At 39.3% G+C, this 25,614-nt stretch overlaps 1 protein-coding gene and 1 long non-coding RNA gene across 7 annotated transcripts in view; one reads left to right on the top strand and one right to left on the bottom strand.

Moving 5' to 3' along the window:
• LOC108004299 (segmentation protein cap'n'collar) overlaps positions 1-25,614 on the top strand; it is a 75,344-nt gene that overhangs the window by 27,306 nt on the left and 22,424 nt on the right. For all 6 annotated transcript variants that reach the window (XM_017067084.3, XM_017067083.3, XM_017067085.3 and 3 more), the window contains exons 2-5: positions 415-579; positions 4,191-4,266; positions 15,386-15,696; positions 16,671-16,874. In XM_017067084.3, coding sequence (XP_016922573.1) covers positions 415-579; positions 4,191-4,266; positions 15,386-15,696; positions 16,671-16,874 — 756 coding nt within the window. The remainder of the gene's footprint in view (positions 1-414; positions 580-4,190; positions 4,267-15,385; positions 15,697-16,670; positions 16,875-25,614) is intronic.
• On the bottom strand, positions 16,301-23,671 carry LOC133667812 (uncharacterized). The gene is made up of 2 exons (XR_009833430.1): positions 21,973-23,671; positions 16,301-16,916 (listed from the first exon to the last, which is right to left on the bottom strand). It is a non-coding gene; the product is annotated as an uncharacterized LOC133667812 (long non-coding RNA).

Genomic DNA, 25,614 nt, shown 5'->3' with positions numbered 1-25,614 from the left:
TTTCGAGATGCATCATCGATACTCGGCATCATTAATCATGCACTTTTGTACACACACTCGTCGATGGGACTCCCTGCGAGGGAGACATCTCGGCCGCAACAAAAATGAATCATTTTGATTTCGAACAACTCGATCCAGTGATCGCTCGTTATTAACTTACCTGCGTGAAACGAGAGGGGAAACGTTATGAACGCGTTATGAATCATTTTGAATTATTTTTCGCGCGGTTTCGGCCGATGTGAGAAACGCGTTGTATCGTCCAAACTGGAAGGTAAAACTGAGAAAAATTGCGGGAAAAACGACGATTCTTTTGGAAAAAAAGAAAAGAATTGGAGTTTGAGTTTCTTCCAAGTCGAAGATTATAAATTTCAAAGAGATTGTTTTCGCTTAAATCGTTCGCTCGTATCGTTTCAGGACATGGATTTAATCGAAGTGCTTTGGAAGCAAGACGTGGATCTGGGATTCACGTTGGTGGAACCGACTACGGCGACGAAGAAGGTGTCTACGGTGGAAAAGGGAACCGACGATGAGATCGAGAAATTAAAAGCTTTAGAGGCGATCAATGGAAGCAACGAAGAGGTTTGTAAATATTTGTAATTACCAATTTTTTTCTTTCTTCCTTTTTTTTTAATCGAACCAATCGATCTTTCGCAACGACTTCAAATCGCGAATCAACTCTGATCAATCTGCGTCGCTTTCTCTCGTTTGCAGACCGCAATTAACCACTAATGACTTATTGTTTATCGAGTTTCGTACAAACACTTACTTTCACATTTTCTTCTCTCGCGTGTCATTCAAATTCGTACGTTCCTCTTCCGTTGGATCGTTTCGACGTCCAGCCTTTCCGTCTTTTTTTCTTCACTTTATCATTAAAGTGTTATTGTAAAGATTTTCGAAGGCTTTAAATCGGCGGAAATATCGGTGGGGCGTCTCGATGATCGAAAGTTTGGTCGCGGGTCGGAAAGAACGAGGAAAGAATAAAAAGATTAAAAGATTCGATCGAGTATTAATACTCGAGTAGATAGGAGGACGAGAGGTAAGCGATCCGTGTCGATAGATCGGTATCGATCGGTCGCGAAGTCGACGGTGAGGCATCAAACAAAAGTGACGCCACTCGTTGGACTAACAGAAGAATTCGACACTCGGGGTGGCTATCTCCTTACAATCTTTCCACTCGTTTCGTCTTCGCATAAAAGTCGACTCGATCCTGTCCTAGAAAATAAATACTCGCCCTTATCCTTCGAATACCCACTGGAATACTCGAATGCGATTTTCAAAATTTTCCGCAAAAGTTCAGGAGAAGCAGCGCTCGATCTCTTCGTACGATCTTTTTCCAATCCCTGTTCGATCTCCATCGATCGATCGAACGTAGATCCGAAAAAAGTAGTTATAATCCTGCAAACCCGCGTTCGCCAAAGAGATTAGATAAGGTAGAAATTATCAAGCAACCCGCGCGTTTCTCGATATAATCTCCAAACTATCGGTTTCTCATCTCGTTCTCTTTCGTTTAAATTCCTCGAGATACGCGAGAATAGTTGAATAATCAAGGAAATTTCGAAACGTCTCTTCCCTTTACATTTATTCGACGTATAATCGAGACATCGTGCAGAAAATTTATACAAGTTCGCATTGGGAATGTAAGCTGATAACCGAGTATCGCTCACACGGGTATAAAGAAGCGTGTAAAACGGCAAATGAAATGATTAACATGGAAGATGAATCATTCCGTACATCGATTATATACATTGACAGGCGTAATTCGGTTCAATGAATTTCATTTAATCACGATTCCTTTGTATTTTGTTCAACGATGCGATAATTTTCCTCGAAGAAACTAAAATCGCGCCTGTCTGCGTTCCCGATCGGCCGATTTAATTCACTTTCTATTCTATACCGTACAATTTTTTTCAACGTCCATTTCCTTCATCCGACGCGTTTCAGTCGATGAACGCGAACAGCGTTTAAGTATCCACGAGATTCGAACGAACGAGAGCTGATCCATACTATGGTCACCGACAATGACGTTGCACGACGTTCTGGGCGGGTAACCCATCAGACTTCTCGACGTTCTTTCTCTTCTCGTCTCTTCTCTCCTCTCCTCTCTCCTCTCCTCCCTCTCCCCTCCTCTTTTCCATTCCTTTCTCGCATCCCTATCTTTCGGCTTCTTTCTCCGTATTGTTCCTACGGGTTCTCCACCTTTGTGAACGCGCACCGCCGTCTTCGAGGGTTCAATAATACGGGGAATATCCTCGATCCTGATCGAAATCGAACACATCGATCCAAAGAATGGTTCGCGAACGAAAAAAGAATCCATTCTTTCCTCGTTTTTGTTGCACCGCGCGTATCACGATTGTCTCCACCTTTCATCTCGGGATTGTTTTAAAAATCCGATTGAAATCCCTCTTTCTTTCCGCCGAATAATCGGATCCCTTCCGTTTTCACGTCCATTGAAATAATATATATAACGATGTTCCATCGTTTATCTTCGATTCGATATAGGATCCAAAATCTATATTCAACCGAACGAACGTGACTGGCGCGAATAATTAATCGATCGTTTTCCCTAAGATTTTAAACGACCCAGGTTCGCAACGGTGACAGATTTGCTGTATCCTGGATAGATAGATGTACGTGAAACAACGTTAAGATCGAATATCAGGATCCTCGCGATATACGTTCTCGTTCCATTATATTTGATCGCGGCGGGAATGGCGGGAAGGAAGGAAAATGTATTCGTGGAGAGACATCGAAATGTATATATATATATATATAGCGTTTTGATTGGTCGGCGGGATGCAATCGCGCGGAGGGTGGTTGGTCGAAATGATAGATGTACTTACAGCATCCCTGGAGGCAAGGGGCGGCATCGATAAAGCACGTTGGAAGGAAGAGTTGTTAGGGTGAGAAGCAGAAGAAAGCCGGTTGGTCGCGGGACGCGAGCGAGAAAAAAAGATAGGGGAAGCAGGATGAAAGGAGAGGAGAGGGAGAAGGGGCAAAGAGATTGGAGCAGCGTGGCAGGGGATTCCGAGGGACGTATTGATGGTCCTGGAAATTGAAAACGCGCCTAGCGAACCGAAGTGGGTTTGGCCCTCCTTTCTCTTCCCTCCTTGTTTCTGTCGGCTGAAATTTAGGGATAAAATGGCGCCCTGTCCGTTATACCTATCGTGTTTCGATATATTACTTCCAAACTTGTAAAATTCCACGCCTATCATTTTTCCTTTCTTTCTTTCTTTCTCTCTTTCTCCGTAAACGATAATAGACGAATTCTATCTTGTACGTACAGAAGTGTCTCGAGTTATCAATTTTGGAAAAGACGAATTATCATCGGTGAACCGTGACTTGGATTGCCAATAATCTGGGTAGCGCACACTCGGTGACCCATTGATTTCCAACTCACGGAGATCGATGCGGATAAATTTGCAGAGATAACGATTGCGCGCGGATTCTGCCGATGGAAGAAGAACGGGAAGAAATTTGGGAAATTTAGAGGAGAGAACGCGTAACTACGATGCGCTTCATCCTCGCGGGAGTTGTTCGATCCAACTTCGTATTCATAACCCCGGATCTTCGTATATAACGCAGCTCTCGACGACGATACATCACGCCGGACGAAAAAGAGAGCGAAGCAACGGTGATAGAAGGGGATGAAGAGCGTTGTCCGGGAAAGGGAGAAGAGAGAGAGAGGAATGGTTGGATAACCACTATCGGAGAGTTGGTATGATTAATGATCGGGTACAATGCTATTTTCATTAAACTCATTTCACTGCAGCCCGTATATAACGCGCGGGCAACCTATGGTCTCGGCTATACGAGCACCCTTCGCCTCTTTTTCACCGTTGCCGTTAGCTTCTTGATTATGACGTCTCTATGATCCTCGACCTTCACGGTCTCGGATGCCATCCGAGTGAATTCAACCATTGTTACGAGCCGTCGTTCTCGCTCCTTTCATTATCAACGAAACGGCCACGTTTCGAGCCTTCCATGTCGTCCTCTAAATTCGAAAATGACTTCATCCGTGATCGAATCCCTCCTCTCGATCGTTCTTCGCTTTTTTAAAAACGATTCGGTTTCTTGAGACGCGACAAAAATTGCTATATCTAAGCTTTTTTCTTTCTTTTTCTCCTAATTATCGTACAAGTTGGATAGAGTGTATTCTTTAACAAGTAGGTTCCATGATATTTCGTTTCCAGAAGGATACAAAGGAATACGACGAAGCGCAAGATGATCCATGGGCAGGCCTCCCTTACACCATTGATCTCGAGACCGGTAAGTGCAAATTGATTTTATAATCTCGAGGATAAAAGTTGAAAAGATCGTAGATGCATCTACATTCGATGAAACGAGACGTGTTTGCGCGTGAATTTTAAATGTGAATTTTAAATTCAGGATTGAACGTTGCAAATCATACGTTTTCCCGTTTATGAATCGATCAAAATTGTCTCTTAACGAGTTTCGAACGGGGAAAAAGAGAAGAAAGAAAGCAAATACGTTTACGCACTGATTCGAAACGCTCCATTTTCCTGTCGATCTTTATTAATGAAAAAACACTGTTCGTGCACTTTCCAATACCGATATCATGCGTCGTGGCTACGTTTAATTCGCATAGTTCCTTCTATGCGAAGCGTGTCGAATTAGAGCTGCGATCCGCAACTTGGCCGCACCTTTCGCGAGTCTAATCGAGCGCCACGAACGTGTCGATTGACCTGTGGTCGATCTATTCGGTAATTCGGTAGCAACGATTGGGCAATTTTTATTTACAAAAAAAAGAGACGAGACAAATTTCCTTCGGTGATACTTTACGGGGGAAAAAAGGAAAAAGGAAGGAAAAAGGACGCATCGAATGCACGAATACGGTCGGGCGACGAGGTGAAAATAATTTATCGGGACACTTTTGGTAGGAAGAAGTGGAAGAAATGGTGAATAAAAGACGAGGCGCGCAACGCTCGGTTGGAAGATGAGCACGAGATTGAGAAAGAGGCAGTGTGGGTCGGGGAGTGGCTACAGGAACGCCCTCGCTGCCTTCTTCCCTCCCTTACCTTCCCCACCATCCCGAGCAGCCCTTCGCGCTCGCCTCGGCTTTCCTCTCTTCTCTCTGCATTTAATTACTTTGCGTCGCGTCGCGGCGAGCAGAGAGTGCGCCTAGCGATCCACTCTACGTCGTGTTTCGTATCGACGCTTGACGAAGGTTCGCTCGTTAAAACCTTTTTTTTAAATGTCGGCGTATCCTCTCTTTCTTCCCTTTTTTCTTATCATCCTTCTTCCGAAAACAAAAAAATTTTCCAAACATTTTTCCAATAATCATTTCATCCTATATTTTAACACCAAACGTAATCCGAACGTGTCCGATTTCGATACATGTTTCGTATTTGAATTACTCTTTTCGAACGATATCCACGATATTGTTATCGAAATTATTATTATTATTATTATTATTTTTCTTCTTCATCTCCGAAGGGACGAAACGAAGCGACGTTTCTTCGTGGAAATTTTAGAGTTTTGCTAGTTTGTTGCAGGACACGGAGCCGTCGGTGTAGTAAATTAATTCGATTCCGCAATAATAAGTTCGTTTTACAAAGCATCGAGGCAGACTAACAAGAGCACCGGAGCTCATTACGCGGCTATCTGGTCGTCGATCGATCGACTCGACGTACGGCATTGTGTGATTAATGAGTCGCTCGACAAAAGAAAGCACAAATTCCTTGGGCGCCGCTATTCTTTAAGATTTACTAAGAGAAAATAGAGAATAACGAGCAGCGGTTTCCAACCGAGATGCAGACCTTAAGAAAGAAAGAAAGAAAGAAAGAAAGAAAGAAAAAAAAATGTTTATCGCTTAACTCGGCATGATCACAATTGCAAACAATTTAAAGCATTGCACTCGGGTTTTCTCGGCGAACGAGTGAGGTAAGAAAATGGTGGTGGTGGAAAAAAAAAAATGACACGCAACGGACTTACCCCCCAAGAACGAAACCTTATCTGATCAATGGACAAATAATTCATTAAACCGCGGGTTACGTTGTGCACGGCGAAAAGTTCAGTGCACTCGGAGGCTTCGGTGAATAATAATCGGACGCCGTAATATCTCGACCGGTGAAAAAATTGCAAAACGATATTGTTGTAGCCCGACGCTGAGTTACATTCGAAAGGATGTATCGAGATTACATGTAAATTTATTCCCAACACGTAATCGTATCTCGAGGTTAATACGGAGAACGCGAATTCACGCGAATCGCGATCCCCGCGTTACTTACTCACTTTATATCTAGCCGGTGGTTTCGTGAAAAGGGTCGAATGTAAAGGAATAAAGAAAAAGGTGTTTCGTATGATACCGTCAACGTACAAAGTAAGTGCTTGTACCAATTTGACCAAGCATGATGGATTACACGATGTGGATCTCGTAAAAAGTTTATACCCGAGGAATAAATTATCATAGCATTGTCTCGCCACGAACGCTTTTTGGGCGCGCCGCTCCCCACCTTCCCTTTCGATCAACGCGATGTTTCTTACCTCCCCTCCTTCCTTCTCCTTCCATTCTATATAATGCTCTCTATAATATATAATGTTCCCGTTCGATAATATATGGAGAGTTATCTATGATTTTAACGGATAATTGGATCGAACAGGGCAAGTGGATAGATTAGGAATGGAGACTCGACGATCTTTCCTTTTCTGTTATTCATTTCGATCGATAAGATAAACGATTTTTTCGAATAATTAGGTGTGTATATGGTGGAATTGGGACTCGTATAATCGTAAATATGTAATTGTAAATTGTAGGGGAAGCGAAGAGAAGCGAGTGTCGAATCGGTAGATCGGGGAAGGATAGAATTGGCGAATGGTGGGGAAACGAGGTAGAAAACGCATGCGTGAGTATACATAAAATGGAACATCTGCCACGTGCGCGGGCGGTGCATAGTGCGTATTCGTGCGTGGACGACAGAAATCTCAAGGGGGAAAGATCGTGAAAGTATGGCCGAATCCGCCATGCGTGTGCGCGCATTTCATTACAGACGTGTGCCGTTTTCTCTTCTCTTGTCGAAGTAAATAAAAGTGTTGGTCAATCGTTGAAATTAGGCGATCGTTACACCCAACAATTTTTGTTCAAATTATCGTTTGGTAAATACTTTTTTTAGGAATTTCTCGTTCCACCTTTCGCGAATAATAGTTTTCCGTAAAATAGTTTCCCGCGAAATCGTTTAAGCGTTTATAAAAGTATCTTGACAATTTATAGATAACCTTTGACAACACGAATAATTATATGCCACAATGGGGATAATAAGGATGTTATTTCTTTTTTTCTTTTGACAATAATATATTTACGATGTATGCGTTACAGATTTTAAATATTTTTTTAGGTATTGCAATTTTTTGCATCGGGATATAACTTTCCTCTCCAATATCCACGATAAAATTAGCAAGAAACATTAAGAGCGATCGAATGCAATTTATTTCCAGTGTTGTATTAATTTCCGCTTCGATTCGTCACGAGCGCTCACAAAGAGAGAAAAAAATAATATCCGAGTGGTTCGATGCGTGGCAACAACCGTGACTAATTTCATCCAAAGTGGATACGGAATTGAGAACAGACCCTTTCCAAGATTTTTGCTCTGGAGAATAAAAAAATGTAAAAATTATCCAGCCTTTTCATTTTTCCCGATAAAAGCAGAAACGTGTAATATTTGCTCGAGTTATTTTAACAAAAAAAAGAAAAGAAAAGAAAAAGAAAATTCAAAACCAATCAACATCGATCAAGAATAAAACGTAATTTCGTTGATTTGAAATTATTTTTTCAAAGTTATTCTCGTGGTGAGGAAATTGGAAGGTGGAGTTTTTCGAAGGATTCGAGTCGTCGTTAAATCCCAAGAGGGAATCAATATTTGGAATCGTGTGCGTTCCGCCATGTTAGTCGGGGTATTTGAGCGAGGAACCCCCATGGGTGACGTATTTGGGGGCAGCTGGTTGGTGAGCCTATGTATGGGGTTATAGGGATACTCGGAGCCATGACTTGCCATATCCACCCCTGTAACACGAGCACGCATCATTACTCATATCGTGGCTCGTTCCACGGATTCACAGAATGAATTCGGGAGGGCTTCCGCGGGTTTAGGGATGAAAATATACGACAGAACTCGCGTATTGAAAGAAAGCTCAGATATATATTTCTCTGAGTGTATGAATCGCGTTCGAAATTGTACACGTAAATAAAACTGTTCCGCTTCGAAATAACAAACTTGGAATATTTATCGCAACTATGCATACTTACTCGTGTAAATAATAGATATTACTTGTGTACGTATCGAATTACGGATAAGTAGCTTCCTATCTTCCGTATCTTCGTATTAAAATCGATTCCGTCCCGACGAGACCGATTAATCGAAGAAAGATTAATCTCTTTCGTCAATTTCACGCTAGAGATATTTCGATCGTTGGATCGAAACGTTAAAACTCGGGAAAATTGAAACGGGATCAGCGGAATTATCGTATAGCAAAAGTGGTGAGATGTCTTCTCGACACCCGTTTTAAGTTTTCAAACATCTTCTATATCTCTATACAATAGAATTTTTCTAAGGATTGTGAGAGAGGTGTTGTACCTGGTCCGGATCGCTTCTTTCATTTTCTGAATTTTTTTTTTTTTTTTTTTTACGAATCATGCTTGAAAGAGATTTCGAAGGACACGCCTTCGGTAAGGATATTCAAAAGTTCGTTATGATTTTCATTTTTTCGGTGAAATCATTCTACGGTGAAAATTACGAATTTTTATTTGATATTTCGATCCCTCTACGGTGATTGGAATAACATTTTTCAATGTTATTTTTACAAAATTATACAGATTTCTCGTCTATATTTTGCGACTCAACTAAACTCAAAATACAAATTGAAGAATAGAGAAGAACGTAAAGCCAAACATTAAATAAAAAGAAGGGCAGGCATTATGGCGAGCTTCTGGCCGAGAACCATGTTGATTTAGGATAGATATGTATCAGACTAGGTTGGTTAAGGTCGACCTGTCACTTCGAGTACCATTAGCCCTTTCTAGACACTCTCTTCGACGGTCGACCTTCAACCTGTCATTATTGCATCAAGCCATTTTTTTTTTTTTTCTTTTTCAACCGATTCTCTCCGTGAGAAATTCTTTCCAAGAGTAAAAAAAGAAGGATTTCGTGTAAAAAGTTGACAAGAGAGATTCCTCGCAAGTATTCGCGTCTTAAGAAATCCGATGATGAGATTATTATAGCATACCACGAAGCGAATACGAAAATCTTCTAATCTTCACGTAAAACCATCGATCGATTAATTCGAAATACGTTCGGTCGTGGAATGGGTCACTGTGCCACCGTGCGTCTCGAGAGAGAAATCGTGTATCACGACAACTTGCAACACGTCCAAGATTCAATAAAATCTTGTTTACGGGGACGAAAAATCACCTTTTTCAGAAAATATCTTTTGCGAACAAGACGGCTATTGGAAATATAACGGATACGAGTCGATTTCTGTGCAAAATCTGTTGCTCGACCGATGATTTTATTATTCTTCGAATTTCGACGAGAAGCATAAAGAGTATATTGTAATTCAATCTCGTTGGTTCTTGTCATCGAGATTGTATTCGATTTGCGAAGAGGAATGGTCTCGATGGCCGGTTCCTGTACCTGAAGGGAACGGACGCGGAAGCAAATGCGATCGAAGAAAGAAGTTTTCGAATGTCGAAACGAGAAAAATGCACCGCCTAAGCATGACTGGGCTACCGTTCCTCTCCTCGTGGACGCGTGGCCAACGAAAAGTGCAAGCTAAACATGAAGAGCGAACGTCATAGTATGAGGTGGCAACGTTCATTGACGGCAAACTTGACATCCAGAATGACTGGTGCGTACGAGGGTGTTAACTAGGTCTCTGACCTCGTTTACGTTAGGATCCTTTGCCTCTTACCTTCCCACCCGATATCCACTATTCCAAACAATTCGATTCGATCGCTACCCTCCGTCTCATCTCTACCGTCTCACCCGGTAGATAGATCGTCGCCGGACCATCGTTCGATATTCCAAAACAGCCGAATTCAAACGTACAATCTTCCGAATCTATCAATGCGATGATTATTGCGATGATTATCTTATTGTTATTACAAAAGGAGAGGAAAAAAACGAAAGGAAAAAAGTATTTACGTTACGTTATGTAAATGCTGAAGAAAAAAGGATAATTATGTAGGAGAAAAAAAACACAAAGAAATAATATTATCCATTTAATTGAAATAACTTAATTAAAATGAATCTTAAAATCAAAGTTCTTCATTTTTTTTCCTTTTTTCTAACGAAAAAGTTATTTATATAGGTGTTCTATACAGTAATAAATACGTACGATATGTTAATGTGATGTTAATAGTTTCTGCAAATTGATAAATTTTTTTTCCTATCATTTCTACATTCGTATATGAATTATAAGGTGATATGAAAGTAGAAATATGGTTACGATAGCGCCAATTCTTTTCTGTTTTAGTACACGTATTTAGAAAAATATCGTGCATAAATGCTTGACATTTATTGCATTTGGTTGCATGCGTAATTTAAAATTGAAAACGAGACTTGATAAATTTTTTTCGCGCAAACGAACAATTCTAATTTCGAATCGCAAAGATAACCGATATAAATAACTCGTGTAAATATATGGGAAAGAATTCGAGTGAAAATTAAATAGGGGAACGAATTTATGATTGAAAAGATATCGATCTTTCGTAGCAAAAAAGGTCTGCACGTAACATTTATATCGCGACGATGCGTATTCATTTCATAAGGAAGTCGAAGAAAAAGTCACAGATCGGTAGATATTACAGGACGAGCCGCAATGTTGGAAAAGCACAAGTTCATGCACCCACTATTATTTATCGTACCTATACAGTGGATGATTTTAGATTCGGTTCTTTCATCAACGTTCCAGAAGATCGAGCACGCATTGTTACGTTATATGTGTGTATATGTATATATACTTTTGTGATAATAATTCGCTTGTCCTAGGATAGTCGACGAGGGGGGTGTAATGATTTGTACTCGTTGATCGATAAATCGAAGATCGTTCTATCACGATTGATTACATTCCATCCAAAGTATCCAAGTATTATTTTAAAAAGTATTATCGAGAGTAATTATTAATCTAATCTGTATACGATCTGGTTTTGAGCGCATCGAGACGATCCTCTGACGGAATCCAAATAAGAGCGACGACACGAGAATAAAGGGTATCTATGGAACAGGCATTTGACAGGATTTAGATAGGATCTTTTAAACGGCAGTGATTTTACAGTGTTTATCATCTATCGACTTTGGTCTAGTTCGGTCGACATGGAGAATATATCGAGTTACTTTTCCGGATATACATTCGATATACTTATTCTTTACTTTTTATATAATTTGTAACGAGTACAAGAACGGAATGGCGAGTATTCGATCGATCGGAAACGGAAGATAGGATAAAACGGTTTGGTAAAAGATCGATGGAGATTTTTGCGAGGATAAGGTGACTCGTTGGTAGGATGCACCCCTGGATAAGCTGATACGTGGCTACGTGGACCGATCGAGACTCGGTATACGCTCCCTGGTCACAGTGGGGAGTCGGAGAATGGCATTATGGGTAGAAACCTTCCCTCCCTTCTCTCCAAGCCTGGAGCGCGCATTGTGTGGCAGCCATATTGGAATAACAGCCAACCCCGTCGTGATTGGTCCGTTTTTTAACGGAGAACCCGTCGCTTGGCACAATACTCGTCTTGGCCATGGTTAGGCAATGCCTTGCTACGCGATAGACTATCAGTCGACTCCATGCTGTGCCTGCATCAAAATCATCCGCCAGTGCCGGCTGTTGTGATTCTCCTCGAGGTCGCGCCGATCACCCATCGTGCGCGATAATCGCGTTACCATGAAACAAAATTCCATCCAAATATCCTTTCCCGAGTTTCCTTAGCTTTGCGCCGTCTCCTCGCGCTCTCCCCGAATATCTCTTAATCTAGTTTCTTCCCCTCCTCTCTCTCCCCCTCCCTCCCCTCTCTCCCCCACGATTTTCGCGAATAGCGTCAAAGGACAGTTCTTTTTTTATGGAGAGAAAGTGCGTGTATTCGACGCGAGGTATTCGCGAGTTTTATCGAGAGAGTGGCAAAAGTCTCGTTTACACCCACAATTCTTCTTCCTTCACGTTGTTCTCAGTGATGTGAACAGTGCGATAAATAAAACAACTCGAAGGTGATTTTGATTAAACTTTGAAACTGTGAGATGACCGTTGTGATCGTTCGACGTGGAATTGTGGATTATCCCTGTTACCCGCGGATTACGATCCTTTGAGGTACGTCGATCGAAACTTAAACTTAAACTGTCTAAATTGCGTCCAATAAGTAATCTCGATCCGTTTTCAAATCCATTGAAAATTAACCAACCGATTATTCTCTCTATAGCGGAAATGTCGACTTTTAGGAAAGTACCGATATCTAACTTGAAAATTGGAAATTTTGTTACGATAAATAATAGACGAGTTCTACGAATATAATTGAATAATACAATCTTTTAAGTAAACTGTCTAAATTGCGTCCAATAAATAATCTCGATCGTTTGAAAATTAACAAACCGTGTTGTCCCTATAACGGAAAAATGACGATTTTTAGGAAAATAAAATTCGTTTGCGGATTACCCGTTACTTTTCGTACAGATATCTAACTTGAAAATTGTAAATTTTCTTACGGTTTTATAAGCTTATAGGTTTTATAAGGAACATAATTGAATAATACAATCCTTTGGTTAAAAGGAATTATCAATCTATTCCGGTCAAACTATCCGGAGGATTAAGATAATGATCGATGAAGAATTATAAATTGGATTATATTTACAATATCCGATATTTATAATCGCACCAGGTGCGCGTAAGGCACGTCGAGGATTTTAGGTAGGATCACGTTAACGTTTACACGTTGAGGGAAAATGAGACGTCAAATGGAAATGGTTGAAAGCGTGTCGGTATCGGTCATTGGCACCCTTTTGTCAAGGGCCGCAAATAAGATTTTCCTCGATATATTTGTCATCGAAGGATAGGACAATCGTGATGGCGCATTCGTGGCGTAGAATTCCGGTGTGGAAAGCGAGGAGCGTAGGAAGCGAGCGTTGTATCAGAGGCTACGAATGCCAGCGTATAATACCTTTCGGACGCTCGGTCGAAAGGGGCATTGGTCTAAAAATTTTGTCGAGTAATGCAGGAATTATTATCCGAAAAAGGGCGACCCCGTGCAGGGGCGCTGGAAGAAAAAGAAAACGATCGTTAGACGCGCGCGAAATGTGAGAAATGATCTGTCGACGTTCCCGTGGCCGTGGAAAAAGCCGACCGCGAGTTCAAAGAAGCCGTGGAATCGAACAACACCGAGAACCGTGCCGTGATCCAGCGAATTCGCTTTGGATTTTAAACAGGCAAAGATTCCCTTCCCTCTGGCCCGTTCTTTCCCATTTCTCCCGTGTTTCTAGCAAAAACGAAAAAAAGAAAAGAAAACGTCGATATTTCAAGGAAAAGGGAGAAAAAAGAACGCGCGTACTTTCGATCATCTTTACTGTTCCATTTAACGTTTAGCTGTGTTTCTGAAAAAAAATCTATTCGTTTTCATCTCTCCTAAATAAAACGAAAAGAACATTATTATTATTATTATTATTATTATTTTAAATTTGCGTTACATTCGTAAAAAAATCGTGCAGTCCGTCGAAGAGGAGAGTAGTTGGAGTTTCGAAATTATAGGTGGGCATGATCGTGCGGTCTGCCCCGCATTTCGAGCAGACAATGGCCGCCACCACTCGTTAATGTAATAGCCATCCCAAAGGTGGGATCTTGGTTCTCGCGCATACCGTACTCGTGAAGAGTAGGCAGAAGAACGAAAAGCCTCTTCTTCTTTCGCCGACCCGCCTGTCGTTCACTTTCCGACCTGTCCGCATTCGACCAGCCTTCGGAGAATTATTATTTTATGAGATTATTATCTCTAATAACATCACCTCTCGAGCTGAAAAAAGGAAAAGATAATTTCGTCGTCCCTCAAAATTTCTCCCTCCCCTTCCTTCTTTGTTTTCTTTTTCTTTTTTCTTTTTTTTAACCTTTTTCTTCCCTCCCCTGCGAAAAAGCTACTGATTAATTATCCGTCGGGTCAAAAGATGGTCGATCGATCGACTCGATTCCACTCGTATCCCGATATCGCGATAATCGGGGCGAAAATTAAAAAGGTAAATGAGGAAAGGATTTTGGGAAGCGACGGCGAGATGAACTGGGAGGTGAAGGCGGCGAGCGTTCGGAGCGTGCGTAAGGGATGAAGTAGGGTAGAACGAGGAGGGACGCGCGATTGGCCGTGGGGCGGGAACATCGAGGGGTTGTTCGAGCCAGCAGGTGGATCTTCAACAACACCCCTTTGTCCCTCAATTAGTTACGTTCTTTCCTTTTCCGTCCCTCCTCCCAAATTTTACCTGTCCGTCGGCTCTAGTCAGTTTTCGAGTGTTGCGCCTCGAGACCAACAGTTTTAGTCGAGTCACAGTGAATCCGGTTTCCTCGGATCGTCCCGCAACTGTTTTTATCCATCCAACTTTTTTTCCCCCTTTTCTTTTCCTTTCCTTTCCTTTCCTTTCTTTTTTTCCCCCTTTTTTTTCGTAACACGTTCGAAAATTAGACCGTAAAATGAATGTAACGCATCGTAGATTTATCGAAGTTAATTTCGTTCGCTTCGAGAGTCGGGTGCTGCTGCTGTTAAATTCATAAAGTAAAACGTGCTAGGATTAAAACGCTTTGTGATAATTAATATAGTATATTCGTAATCGAAACGAATTTCGGTGAACAGTTCGTTGAAACGTATTACAGTTGAAAAGAAAAAGAAGAAAGTGAGACGGCTACCGTAGAGAGAACTATGGCTTGGGATTCGATGGACGAAGTAATACATTTTTCGTTTCTTAGATAACTCGACCTCGCCCCTGCACATGTTCTTTTTTCCTTCCGATTTCGAAGTAATAATACCAAAGATCGTGAAAATGAAGGATAGCGATAGCGATGAATCACAGTGATCGATGTGAAAAGTGCCGTGCAATTTTGCGGGCAATTAAATATTTTTAAATGATTCTTAAGTCTTCGTACGTTGGGCACGCAATTCTGTTTACGCTTACTTACGTTTCATCAACCGATAATTTGATCGCGTGCCTTCTTTCCGCGAGTGAAACGACAAAAGTCGCTATTGGATGAAACAATAACATTCCATTTTTTTTTATTTTTCTCTCTCCCTCTCTTTCTCTCTCTTTCAACAACGTTCGAACGTATTTCGCGTATTCTTTGTCTTTCCCGAAGAGAAAAGAAAAAAAAAATACCACCATTGTCCATCCATTGAATTGGACGCGAAATTGTGTTACAGGTGAATATATCCTCAATTCTGGAAATCAAGAGGAAAACGGGAACAACGCGATCGAAGAGGACGATCGCCTCCTTAGAGAAGCGTCGCTAGATTTAGACAATCACCCGTTGGCTGGATTAACCGATGATTCTTTGGGATTAACCGACACTTTAGAACTCGAGAATGATCTTCCTTCGGACTTACTCGGAGGTAGTCTCTTAGCAAGCGCAAACGTCGAAAGTCTTCTTAACAACGATAGTTTGGATCTTCCCGACGGATTCAATCTCGAGGAGGCACTCCAACTCGTTGGCCTCGATGAGGCGCAATCAGAGGTTTGTCCCGATCTTTATTTACCCACATTTTATTCCTTCCTATCCGCTACTTTCGTTTATATATTTTTTTTCCTTCCCATTGTTGAGAGAATGTTGAAAAAAAGAATTAGTAGAAACGCAAACATCGGAATAATTATAACTTCGAGAAGAATGGAATAGGATAATTTCAATAACTCTCGAACATCTTTAAAGAGCGTTATCTCTCTCTCTTTGAAACAACGGAATAATATTAATTATTGTTCTTAATTGAAACAAAACAAAAAAAAAGGAAAAAAAGTTATTTAATCCTTGCTAGGAATTGGAATGTCGACTTTTATCGAAACAGAAGCGTAATTGTAACATTTTCAGACATGTTCTGCAAAATTTGTGGTCGGTCGCATCGCATCTTTGACGCATAAATGTACGAGAAATTGATCGCAAATGGATCGAATGAAGAGAAATCGAAGATATAATATTATTGCATGACCGCTTCCCGTTCTTCTCTTACGATTAAAATATATACGTATGTAGGTATAGTTTTTCGTTATTCGAAAATCAATTTTGTTTACGTTACCATATATTAAATTGACTGTCACCTTCGTTCAATCGAAAAAAAAAAAATATATATATGTATATATAATTTTTATTTAAAAACCGGTCATTCAACCGGTTCGATAGAACGAGGTAATAGTAGGCTAATAGTTTTAGGTTAAAAGTGAATTTACAGAGAGACATTATTACGTTTCAAAATTTCAATAGTCTTAAATTTCGTTCGTTGTTATTAACTTCTTCGTATTCAAAATTGAAACTATTTTCTTAAAATTCAATTCATCGCGAATTATCTCGAAACGACGTAATATTTGAACAAAGATCGCGTATTTATTTATTCGCGTAATTTAAAATACACTCGAAACCGAACGATTTAAATCTGCTTTTCTGATCGTTAACGAAAACGTTATATTATAATATATATATATACATAATATACATAATAGGAAACGAAACCGGAAGTGAAGAAGAAGGAAAAAGATAGCATCGAAGAATCCACGAGTGCAAAGGACGACGAGTCGCCGATTATAAGCAGCTCGAGCAGCGTCGAGGTCGAGAAGTCGTCGAGGTGCGAGGATCCCGAGACCGGCGACATGATTCACACACCGCAATTTCATCATCCCCATCATCCTCACCATCGTTCCTTCCAGGTGCGTACGATCTCGATTTTATTCCTTCTATCTTATTCTTATCTATTCGAAAAAAAAAAAAGAGAAATAAAAGAAGTTATATTTTTATATTTTTTCGTTGAATATAAATAAGTTGGCTCGCAAAGAAATATGTCGGTTAATGTCGTATCACAGTCCCATCTACTAAATTACCTTCGTTTGATTTGCCTCTGTTTAAATTATCGTCGTTATAAATATGTATAAATATGTTCTTACGAGTAAAATATTATCAAGAGTTTGTATTTATTGCGCTGTAATTAATCATCGCGTGTTATAATATAACGTAATTTCTGGGGAAGTTTCTTCCAAGAAAGAACATATAATCATATTTATATCGTTTTCTAATTACATCGTTTTTTTTTATTACCAACATCATCAGCATTATTTGTACATAAAAGTTGCATCTATCTGTCAAATTGTTTTTTTTTTTATAAAGGTAACCACGTTTAATAATTTCTTTTTTTTTACATTTAATAGTATATTTTATTCAAAGAAAAAACCACTTCTCATTTATTAATTGAAACCTGCCATAAAGAAATATAAGTACTTACATATATCTTTTATATCTATTTCGAATTACTTTTTTTTCTTTTCGACTTACGTCCACTGTTTTGAAATCAATTAAAACGTAAATATAACTGCATATGCAAATCACGCGCATCTCTGTTTACATTGTTAAGTAAAAGAATAACGATGTTCCCAGAAATTAATCGACTCCATTGAATTAATATCCACAGATCGGATTACTCGTCCATAGTTTTCTACTTTTGTTTTAAAATCATTTAGATTTGCTGCGTTAATAATAAATAAACCAGATAAAATGAGAATAATTCTCTTATTTGTGTGATGAAATGAAAGTTATTTTTCAAACTTTCGAAAATTTTGCATCGAATTATCATAGATAGACGATTCGAAACGACATATCGCTGCCCGTGATGTACAAAGTAAAACGTACAAGGCAAAAGTAGATGAAACTATAAAAAGTATTTATGTTCATTAATGAAGCGTAATAAGTATCTGCAATCTCGTAAAATAATAAAATTGTTTTATCGCATTATTGCTAGCTATTATATATTTGAAAATTAAATCGCATCACCATGCATGTACAATTTTCTTTTTTCTATATTAGCGTTATTATAACAACGACGGAACGTACATTGAACGTTCACGCGGATGGTTAATGTTTGTAATAACGTTGTTAAGGTTTCACAATTTCTTCGTTATTTCCAGAGATTCAAGAGATTTAAAATCGCTACGCGCAAATTATTGTTAAAATTGAATAAAGATACAAAGATGAAAAAAAAGACTCAACCAACTTTTACGTATATCGATCTTTTTTTCTACGATAATTTGATTAATAGTTATCATTTTAGTAATTTTCTACTGCATTATATATCGATATATTTACTTTTAAGCTCAAATTAAAAACTGAATGAAAGTTACATATTAATAGGTTATTTATTTGGATGCATGTGTAATACAATGTATTTATAATTAGATGAAAAGAAAAAAATTTATTTTATCATTTACGTAACATTTCATTGTTATCCAGTGTGTTGTACTTTAGACCATTTTTTATTAACTATCTATTAATCTATTAATATTGCTTTCCATTATTGTTTTTCATTTTTCACTTTTTCTTTTCTCTCTCTCTCTTTCTCTCGTTAGTTTTGATTATATTTTAAATGGGAATTATTTATTGGATAAAAATCATTGCTCCAATATCGTAAAAAAATTACATCGTTGGTTTTTAGTTTAGTTTGTTTAAAATTATCGTAAACATAAATAATTATACGTTTGTTAGATTCGAGATAACAAATCCGATTTATGATATGTCAAATATGTTGTGATATCGTTCGAATAATTTATATTTATAATAAATATACGTTAAAGAATTGTTTCAACGCCGATCAATTTGTTTTCAAACAAATTTTCATTATATAGAAAATTTTACGAAATCTGAATTACGAAATCTCTCTCTGTAAAGAACTTGGATATCCATCAGAGAAACAATTTCGATTTTTTTGATTTCGAAAATTTTGCATATATAAGTGTGTGTGTGGAAAAAAAGGATATACAGATTAGATGCCATTTGTGATTTGATATGACATTCCAGATGATTTAATTAGAAAATAGTTTATCCATCATTTGTAACCAGTTTTCGATAAATGACATTTGCGGTTTAACGTGGAACCAGTTTATCTTACATATAAGTATATATTTACATATAAATTTTTTAAGTATGTTAATTATGTAACGTGCAATATATAATAAACGCGAGCAAATTTATAAGTTTATCGTGCCACGTCGTGTAATATATTATTATAGAAATTATTATTTACATTCAATATCTCCGTTTATTTTAGAGTAGGAAAAAAAAAAAATAGAAAAAAAAAGATATATAAGATATATAAGATATGTAATCTATTAATTGGATTTATGATTCGAAACAAACAGGAATTAAACAATCATAAATAATTATAAAATATAAGCAAAGAAAAATGGATGCAATGTGCATAGATTATAGGGGAAAAAATTCTATCGACATAAATATCTATCATTAAAAATCAATCATAACGTTGATTTACGATCCGTTGATTTACGAAAGATATCGATAGAGAGAAGGATGATTTAAAATGTGAGATGAATACGCGTTTAAAGTCACTTTTGCATCCGACGATTAATCACGACTGCGATAAATTTGCATTACACGCACAGATGAATTGTGTTCGAAATTGTGCCGATACGAATTTCCAAATTTCTTCCTTCCCTCTTCCTACGCTCGCGTCATCATCTTGAACAAGTTTCGATTTTTTTCTCCATCGATTAAATTTTTAACCGTCTTATTTCTACTCTAAATTCTCTGTGAATCGACAGAGTGCACGGTGGGTAACGCGTATGCGCGAGAAAGGAGAAACGCGGAGACGGGTAGAAAGAGAAATAGTTATTTCGGTGATCGAGGTTGCACTATATTTTCCAACTTCCATCGTATTTCTTCGAACCTACTGACACACATAAGAGCCGCGCGTACCATCCGAGATAATATCGGTTAATGCGGTGAACGTCTGTCGCTCGGATCGAAATCCGCGAGATTTTGCAGAGAAGAAAAAGAGAAGAAGAAGACGAAGGCGAAGAAAAAGAAGAAGGAGGAGGAGAAGAAGACGCGGTTTTAACAAGGCGCGACGTTTTAGTTTCAAGTTGGCGGAGAGAAAGATAGCGGGTTGTTTTGGTAGGCTGGCAGGTTACGCGTGGTGATCGTAACCCGGCGTGGTGCTCGCCGCGAGAAAAGTCATGTTCGTTAGGAGGCGAAGAGGAGGACGATCGTGACAATGACCTACCGAGATACATAGTCCTCGACGAGGAGTGCGAGACTCGAAACGTGACGCAATGCGTACTTACATGCACGTGAATAAGCGTAGCTGAAAACTGCCGCCAATCAGAGAACACGGGGACCCCTACCATGATCGTTCACTGTGCACGATCGTGATCGCGTTGTATTCCTGCCACTCGCGGACGACATGCGGTTCGAAGTAAACGTAAACCTTGTGGAAAATTAGTTTGCCGTTTTTCCTTCGTTGAAAAACTTTGTCCCGTTAAGTCGTTACGCCAATGTCCCGGGATAAATGCTTCGTTTCGATAAACGTGATTGTGCGACTTGGAAAAGTGTTGTGTTTCTCTAACTTCTCTCGCCACTGATCGTCGATTTCCTTGGAGGGGAAGGAAAAAAAGAAAAAAAAACTTGAGCGGAATGCGTGATTCGGTACGCATTTATCCTTTCGTGGGATAGTCGTTTCTTGCATTTCTTTCTTTTCTTTTTTTCTTCTTTCGAATAAGAATAAGGATGATTCGTGGCAGAAGGACGTTATTATCGTTGCTCGTCTAAGGACAATTATCTCGATATTCCGGTATCGCGAGTTTCGTAAAAGTGCGTGATTTTCCGATTATTTTCGCGCGACGGAAACGTCCCGTACGATCGATCTTGTATCGATAAGTGGCGTTTGTTTTATCCTGAACTTTATCCCTTCGAGGAGAATCGAAGAAAAAATTTAGATAGAGCGAGAATCGAGCTTTTTTTTCTTTTTTTTTCTTTCTTTCTTTTTTTTTTTTTTTTGTAAAATCGTTGCGATAATACACCGTCGAGCGAATGAATATTCGTTAATCGCAACAGACACACATGAATGACGTGCAGCAGTTTGTCGTTAAGCCTCATTCACAGAGCATCGAACAACAATATCAAGCTACTTCAGAATGTTGGAATCTGGTTGTGGACGAAGGTTTGTTACAGGTATATACATATTTCTCGTACATCAAGGATAATTATATTATATAATGAGATAAAAGACGTAAAAGAAAAATATCGATTTACGAGGAATTAAACGGATTCGAAGATGGAAAAGTAGTTTGTTCGACGGTTAAATTACGTATCTGTAACTAAAGATAGATGCTACTCGCTTATTTTGCATATGCGCTTATTACTATAATAGGATAATTTTGAAAGTATCGAACGTTATTCTTATCGATGTTATTATTTTTTTTTTTTTCTACGACACAACGGTAATTATAACGCAATATCTCTATGAGATAACCAATGTTACACCGCGTTGACCAAGCATCGCGCTTTTTATTTTTACGAAAAACACCCCGATTCTTTCACTCTTGATTCTTTCTATCCCACTCTATCCGTTGCTCCGGATAATACGCGCGACACGCACGTTCGATAATAGAGAAGAAAGAAAGTTTGGTTTGGGGGAGGATGGGTAAGAGAAAAGAAAAAGAAGAAAGAAAAAAGACGTATATGTAGCGATGTCGCGACCTTGCCTCTAATATGGAAGCGTGCAAAGCGGTAATTGGTATACGCCGCGGATATGTATAATATCCAGCGTCGAACGTCCACAGGACTCTCAATACGTAATGAGCGAGGTAAATTAATACATATGTATATGGCCGGGACTTTTGCCCAAGAGAGAAGGATGCGTATTGTACGGAGGGATTGCGCAACACGGTGTCGCCGTTCGCGAACCGTATCATTTTTGGAACTCTTCTCTCACGCGACCGTCGTATTAACACTGACCTCACTCACCTGTAATTGCTACTTGTTAGCAACCATACTACCAAGATGCGGACGACGTATGTAATACGGTCTATTATACTCGCCACGCTATGTTCTTACGTCTATCGTCGGATTTTTATTCCTCGCCGAAACAGCCTTGAACGTGTCGCGCCACCATCGAAGGAATCGACTATTCCCCGCGATTCTACCATTCCGTTTTATTATTCCTAATGGCGTACTTTGTTCTCGATAACGCCAAATTTAAATAGTTATCGCCATGAACGCGATCCAACGTAATGCGAATACCACGGAAAAAAAATATCTATACGAAGATGCGTTTAACCCTCGTGTCGATACCAAAGTATTCTACAAATTTTATATATCGCTGAGTTTTTCTAAATTTTTTCTCCAGTTTCGTAGGATTATGACAGGTGAATCGACCGTGGGTTCATCTTTTTCAGTTGAAAAAGGCTGAAAATGTCCGCAGTTTTGACCCCCCCAGTTAAAAATTTTAAATCGTAATTAAGCTACCAATCTTTATTACTCGTCGCTTATCCTTGTCACTTATCTTAATCGTCTTTGTACTAATTTGACCGTGTTTAAACCGGTTTAAACATCACGTCGATAACGTTGCACTATAAATTTGATATCGATATCGTAAAACATCGTTAAGTATACCGGATGAAAATCTTTATTTCTTCCACTTTTCGCTTTCCTATCGAAAGAATGAACACACTTTAAGATCGTTAGAATCACGCGTTCGACATTTAATAAATTCGATATTCGAAATCGAAAGATGGAAAAATTATGGAGAAGGAAGATAGAAATGAAAAATAATAATAAAAAGGAAGGAATAATAAAATGTTGGAATTATGCGCGATATACGATAGTAATCGTAAAAAGTTGTTTGGCTGTGTATCGAGCGGGTTTGAAAAGAATAGAGAATAATTAAAAATAAGAGGAGGATCGTATGGCACGCTCTGCTCGCGGATAACGAACGAGAAAAAAACGAGAAGAAGTGGAAGAAGAGTTCCGCGCGAGAGCTCGAGAGAACCGAGCTGAGCGCATCAGAATGTAATAGTAATTACAACCGCAACGTTTATCCTGCAGTGGTGATTACATAGTTGGAAGGATTAGAAATGCAAAACAATTTAATCTTGGCGCTAATAAGTTCAAAATGAAGATGATTCGCTCAATGTCGAAATTTTAAATACACGTGCTTCTAATTCCTCGCAAATGCGACGAACACGCGTTCACGCGTCTTAGAATCCTAGATTTCTAGGTTTTCGCTCGTTTTCATTCGTTGGAAATTTTAAACGGAACCATGGAAAAATCGACGATGAACGTTAATTTCGATCCGACTATCGGTCATCTCGCTCCAAGGATTAGAAGATAATTTATATACGCGATGGCGCAACGCGATCTCGCGGAAGAAAATTTTCGAAGGAGATTTAATTCGAGAAAATGAACTCGTAAGCAAGGTGATAAATCATCGTAATCCGTTTTAATAATTGAATATCAGAAGAAAAAACACGCGTAACAAGATGCATCGACGCTTTCGAATTTTGTCCGCATTTCGTGACGGTATAAAGCGGGTATCGATCATCGAAGGACGATCTTTGACCGTGATTGACATTGGTTACGGTTACGTCCGCTACTGCACTTGTGATATTTGTTTAAAATACGTTGAGTCGTAAAAAAAAGAAAGAAAAGAAAAAAGAAGAAGAAGAAGAAAGAAGCAGAGAAGCAGTCCGAGTATCCTTGGACTTTCGATAATATTTACACGCAACATCGAGTTACGATTGAAAAGAGAGAAGAAAGCGATGCGCGGAGATAAAGAGATGGAGATGGAGATGAAATAAGAGGAAGGGGCGGAAAGAAGGAACGGAGATCGTGAGAGAGGGCGATCCTCGAAGCCGCGGAGGCTGGAAGGTAGAGGTGAGCGCGTTGGATCGCGAGCGAGAAGAGTCGTAAGACGAAATTAATAAGAGGAACGAGGTATGTAATATGGAAATGAGAGGCCGAGGGAAAGACGGAGACCGACCGAGACATTAGGATGCACTTGTAACGATACTCGAAGGACTCGCCGCGAGCCCACCGCGGTAACCCGTGCCAGTGGTGCATTAATCTGATGCCTATCTGAATGAATCATAATTAATATCTTGGCCCATTAGCCATCACGGCTGTACCGCCGACTATAGGTAATGCGCATGCTTTCTCCGCGTATCTTTAATTACTTGTATTTTCTCCGTAATATACCTCGCCACGAGATTCTTGTATTATTCGGTTAACCGACCCATTTTTCCATTTAAATTTCCCATTCCAGATGTATATTCGAGTAGAAAATTAGTCGAAACAACGAGATTCGTCCTCCACGAATCTTCCTCGCGAGAGAATTATCTTCGTCTATTTTCTCCCCCCTCTCTCGCGAGGGACGATTTTACAAAGAAAATCCAGTTTTTAGAGTATTCTCAGGGTACGTCCGTACGATCAAGCAATTTTCACGAAGAACGAAGCAACGCGACGGGGCGTCACAATTCCTTTCCGTTCGTCGGGGAGATTCCAAACAGCTGGTGGACTTATGCACTGTGAAATACGTAATGCGTCGCGGTATGAGCTATCTAAGATGTGTGAAACGAATTTACCTCTTTGCGAAGCGATCATCAAACTTCTCCGTCAGTAAACAGTAAATACAATAATGCGATAATCTTTGAATATAATTAATTACAATTTCGATCCTCTCCGTTTCGAACGTTCCATCTGTATTATATGTATATTATACACATATTTCTTCGACGAATGATACTTATCGAGGATCTTGAGAAATTTCAAAAGTAAATATCTATATCGTATTAGTTTTTGGTAAAATTGGATAACGAATGAATTTAATCCGCGATCCGTATGCGATAAACGTAAACAATCTCAAATATATATATATATATATGAGAAGAAACGAGGGATACGAGAGACAAAATATTTTTTTATAGGCTGTAAAGTGCGAGGGATTGAATCGGTATCCCTGGATATTTTGATTCACAACTTTCGTGACAGAAACGAGCTTTACTGGCAGTCACGTACGAAAACACGAACGATGCGCCGAGGTAAAAAGTAGGTAAGCGATCAAGGATCGAAGGGACGTTCGTAGAGTAAACGATGCTGGCAGGTATCGAATACCCGGTTGATCGCTGTCGTACTTTTCGTTCTCGATCAATTGCATTAGCACCAATGTGTACAAATGTGTGCAAAATTTACTAAGAAGGGACGTCTTAATAAAAAAACCCGATATTAATTAAAAAGATTTTGAGCGTCGAAGATTTAGATAGGATTTTAGGAGAGGGAAAAAGATAAATGTTCTTCTCGCGAACGCGAACTTGTGATTATTCCGATTTATTATTGTGACGATAATAGTTGGCAAAAGGATGAAAAGCGTGGTAAAGATAGAAGTGGAAGAAAAGAAAGGGGAGGAAAGAGGAATGGAAAACAGATATAAACGGACAAAGGAAGAAGGAAGAGAGAGCTCGGTAGAAACTGGCAAGTCCTCGACAGCTCGTTTCAAACATCTGTTCGCTCCGAGAGATCTCTTTCCTCCCAGTCTCGCGATCTCGCAAATTCATACGGCCTGTGACGCGAGCCAACGTCGTATACGCCTTCGACACACGCGTGTATTCGCGC

The sequence above is a fragment of the Apis cerana genome, linkage group LG1 (genome assembly GCF_029169275.1).
Source record: "Apis cerana isolate GH-2021 linkage group LG1, AcerK_1.0, whole genome shotgun sequence".
In the NCBI taxonomy this organism is placed as follows: Eukaryota; Metazoa; Arthropoda; class Insecta; order Hymenoptera; family Apidae; genus Apis; species Apis cerana.
This window is presented reverse-complemented; position numbering and strand designations above follow the sequence as displayed.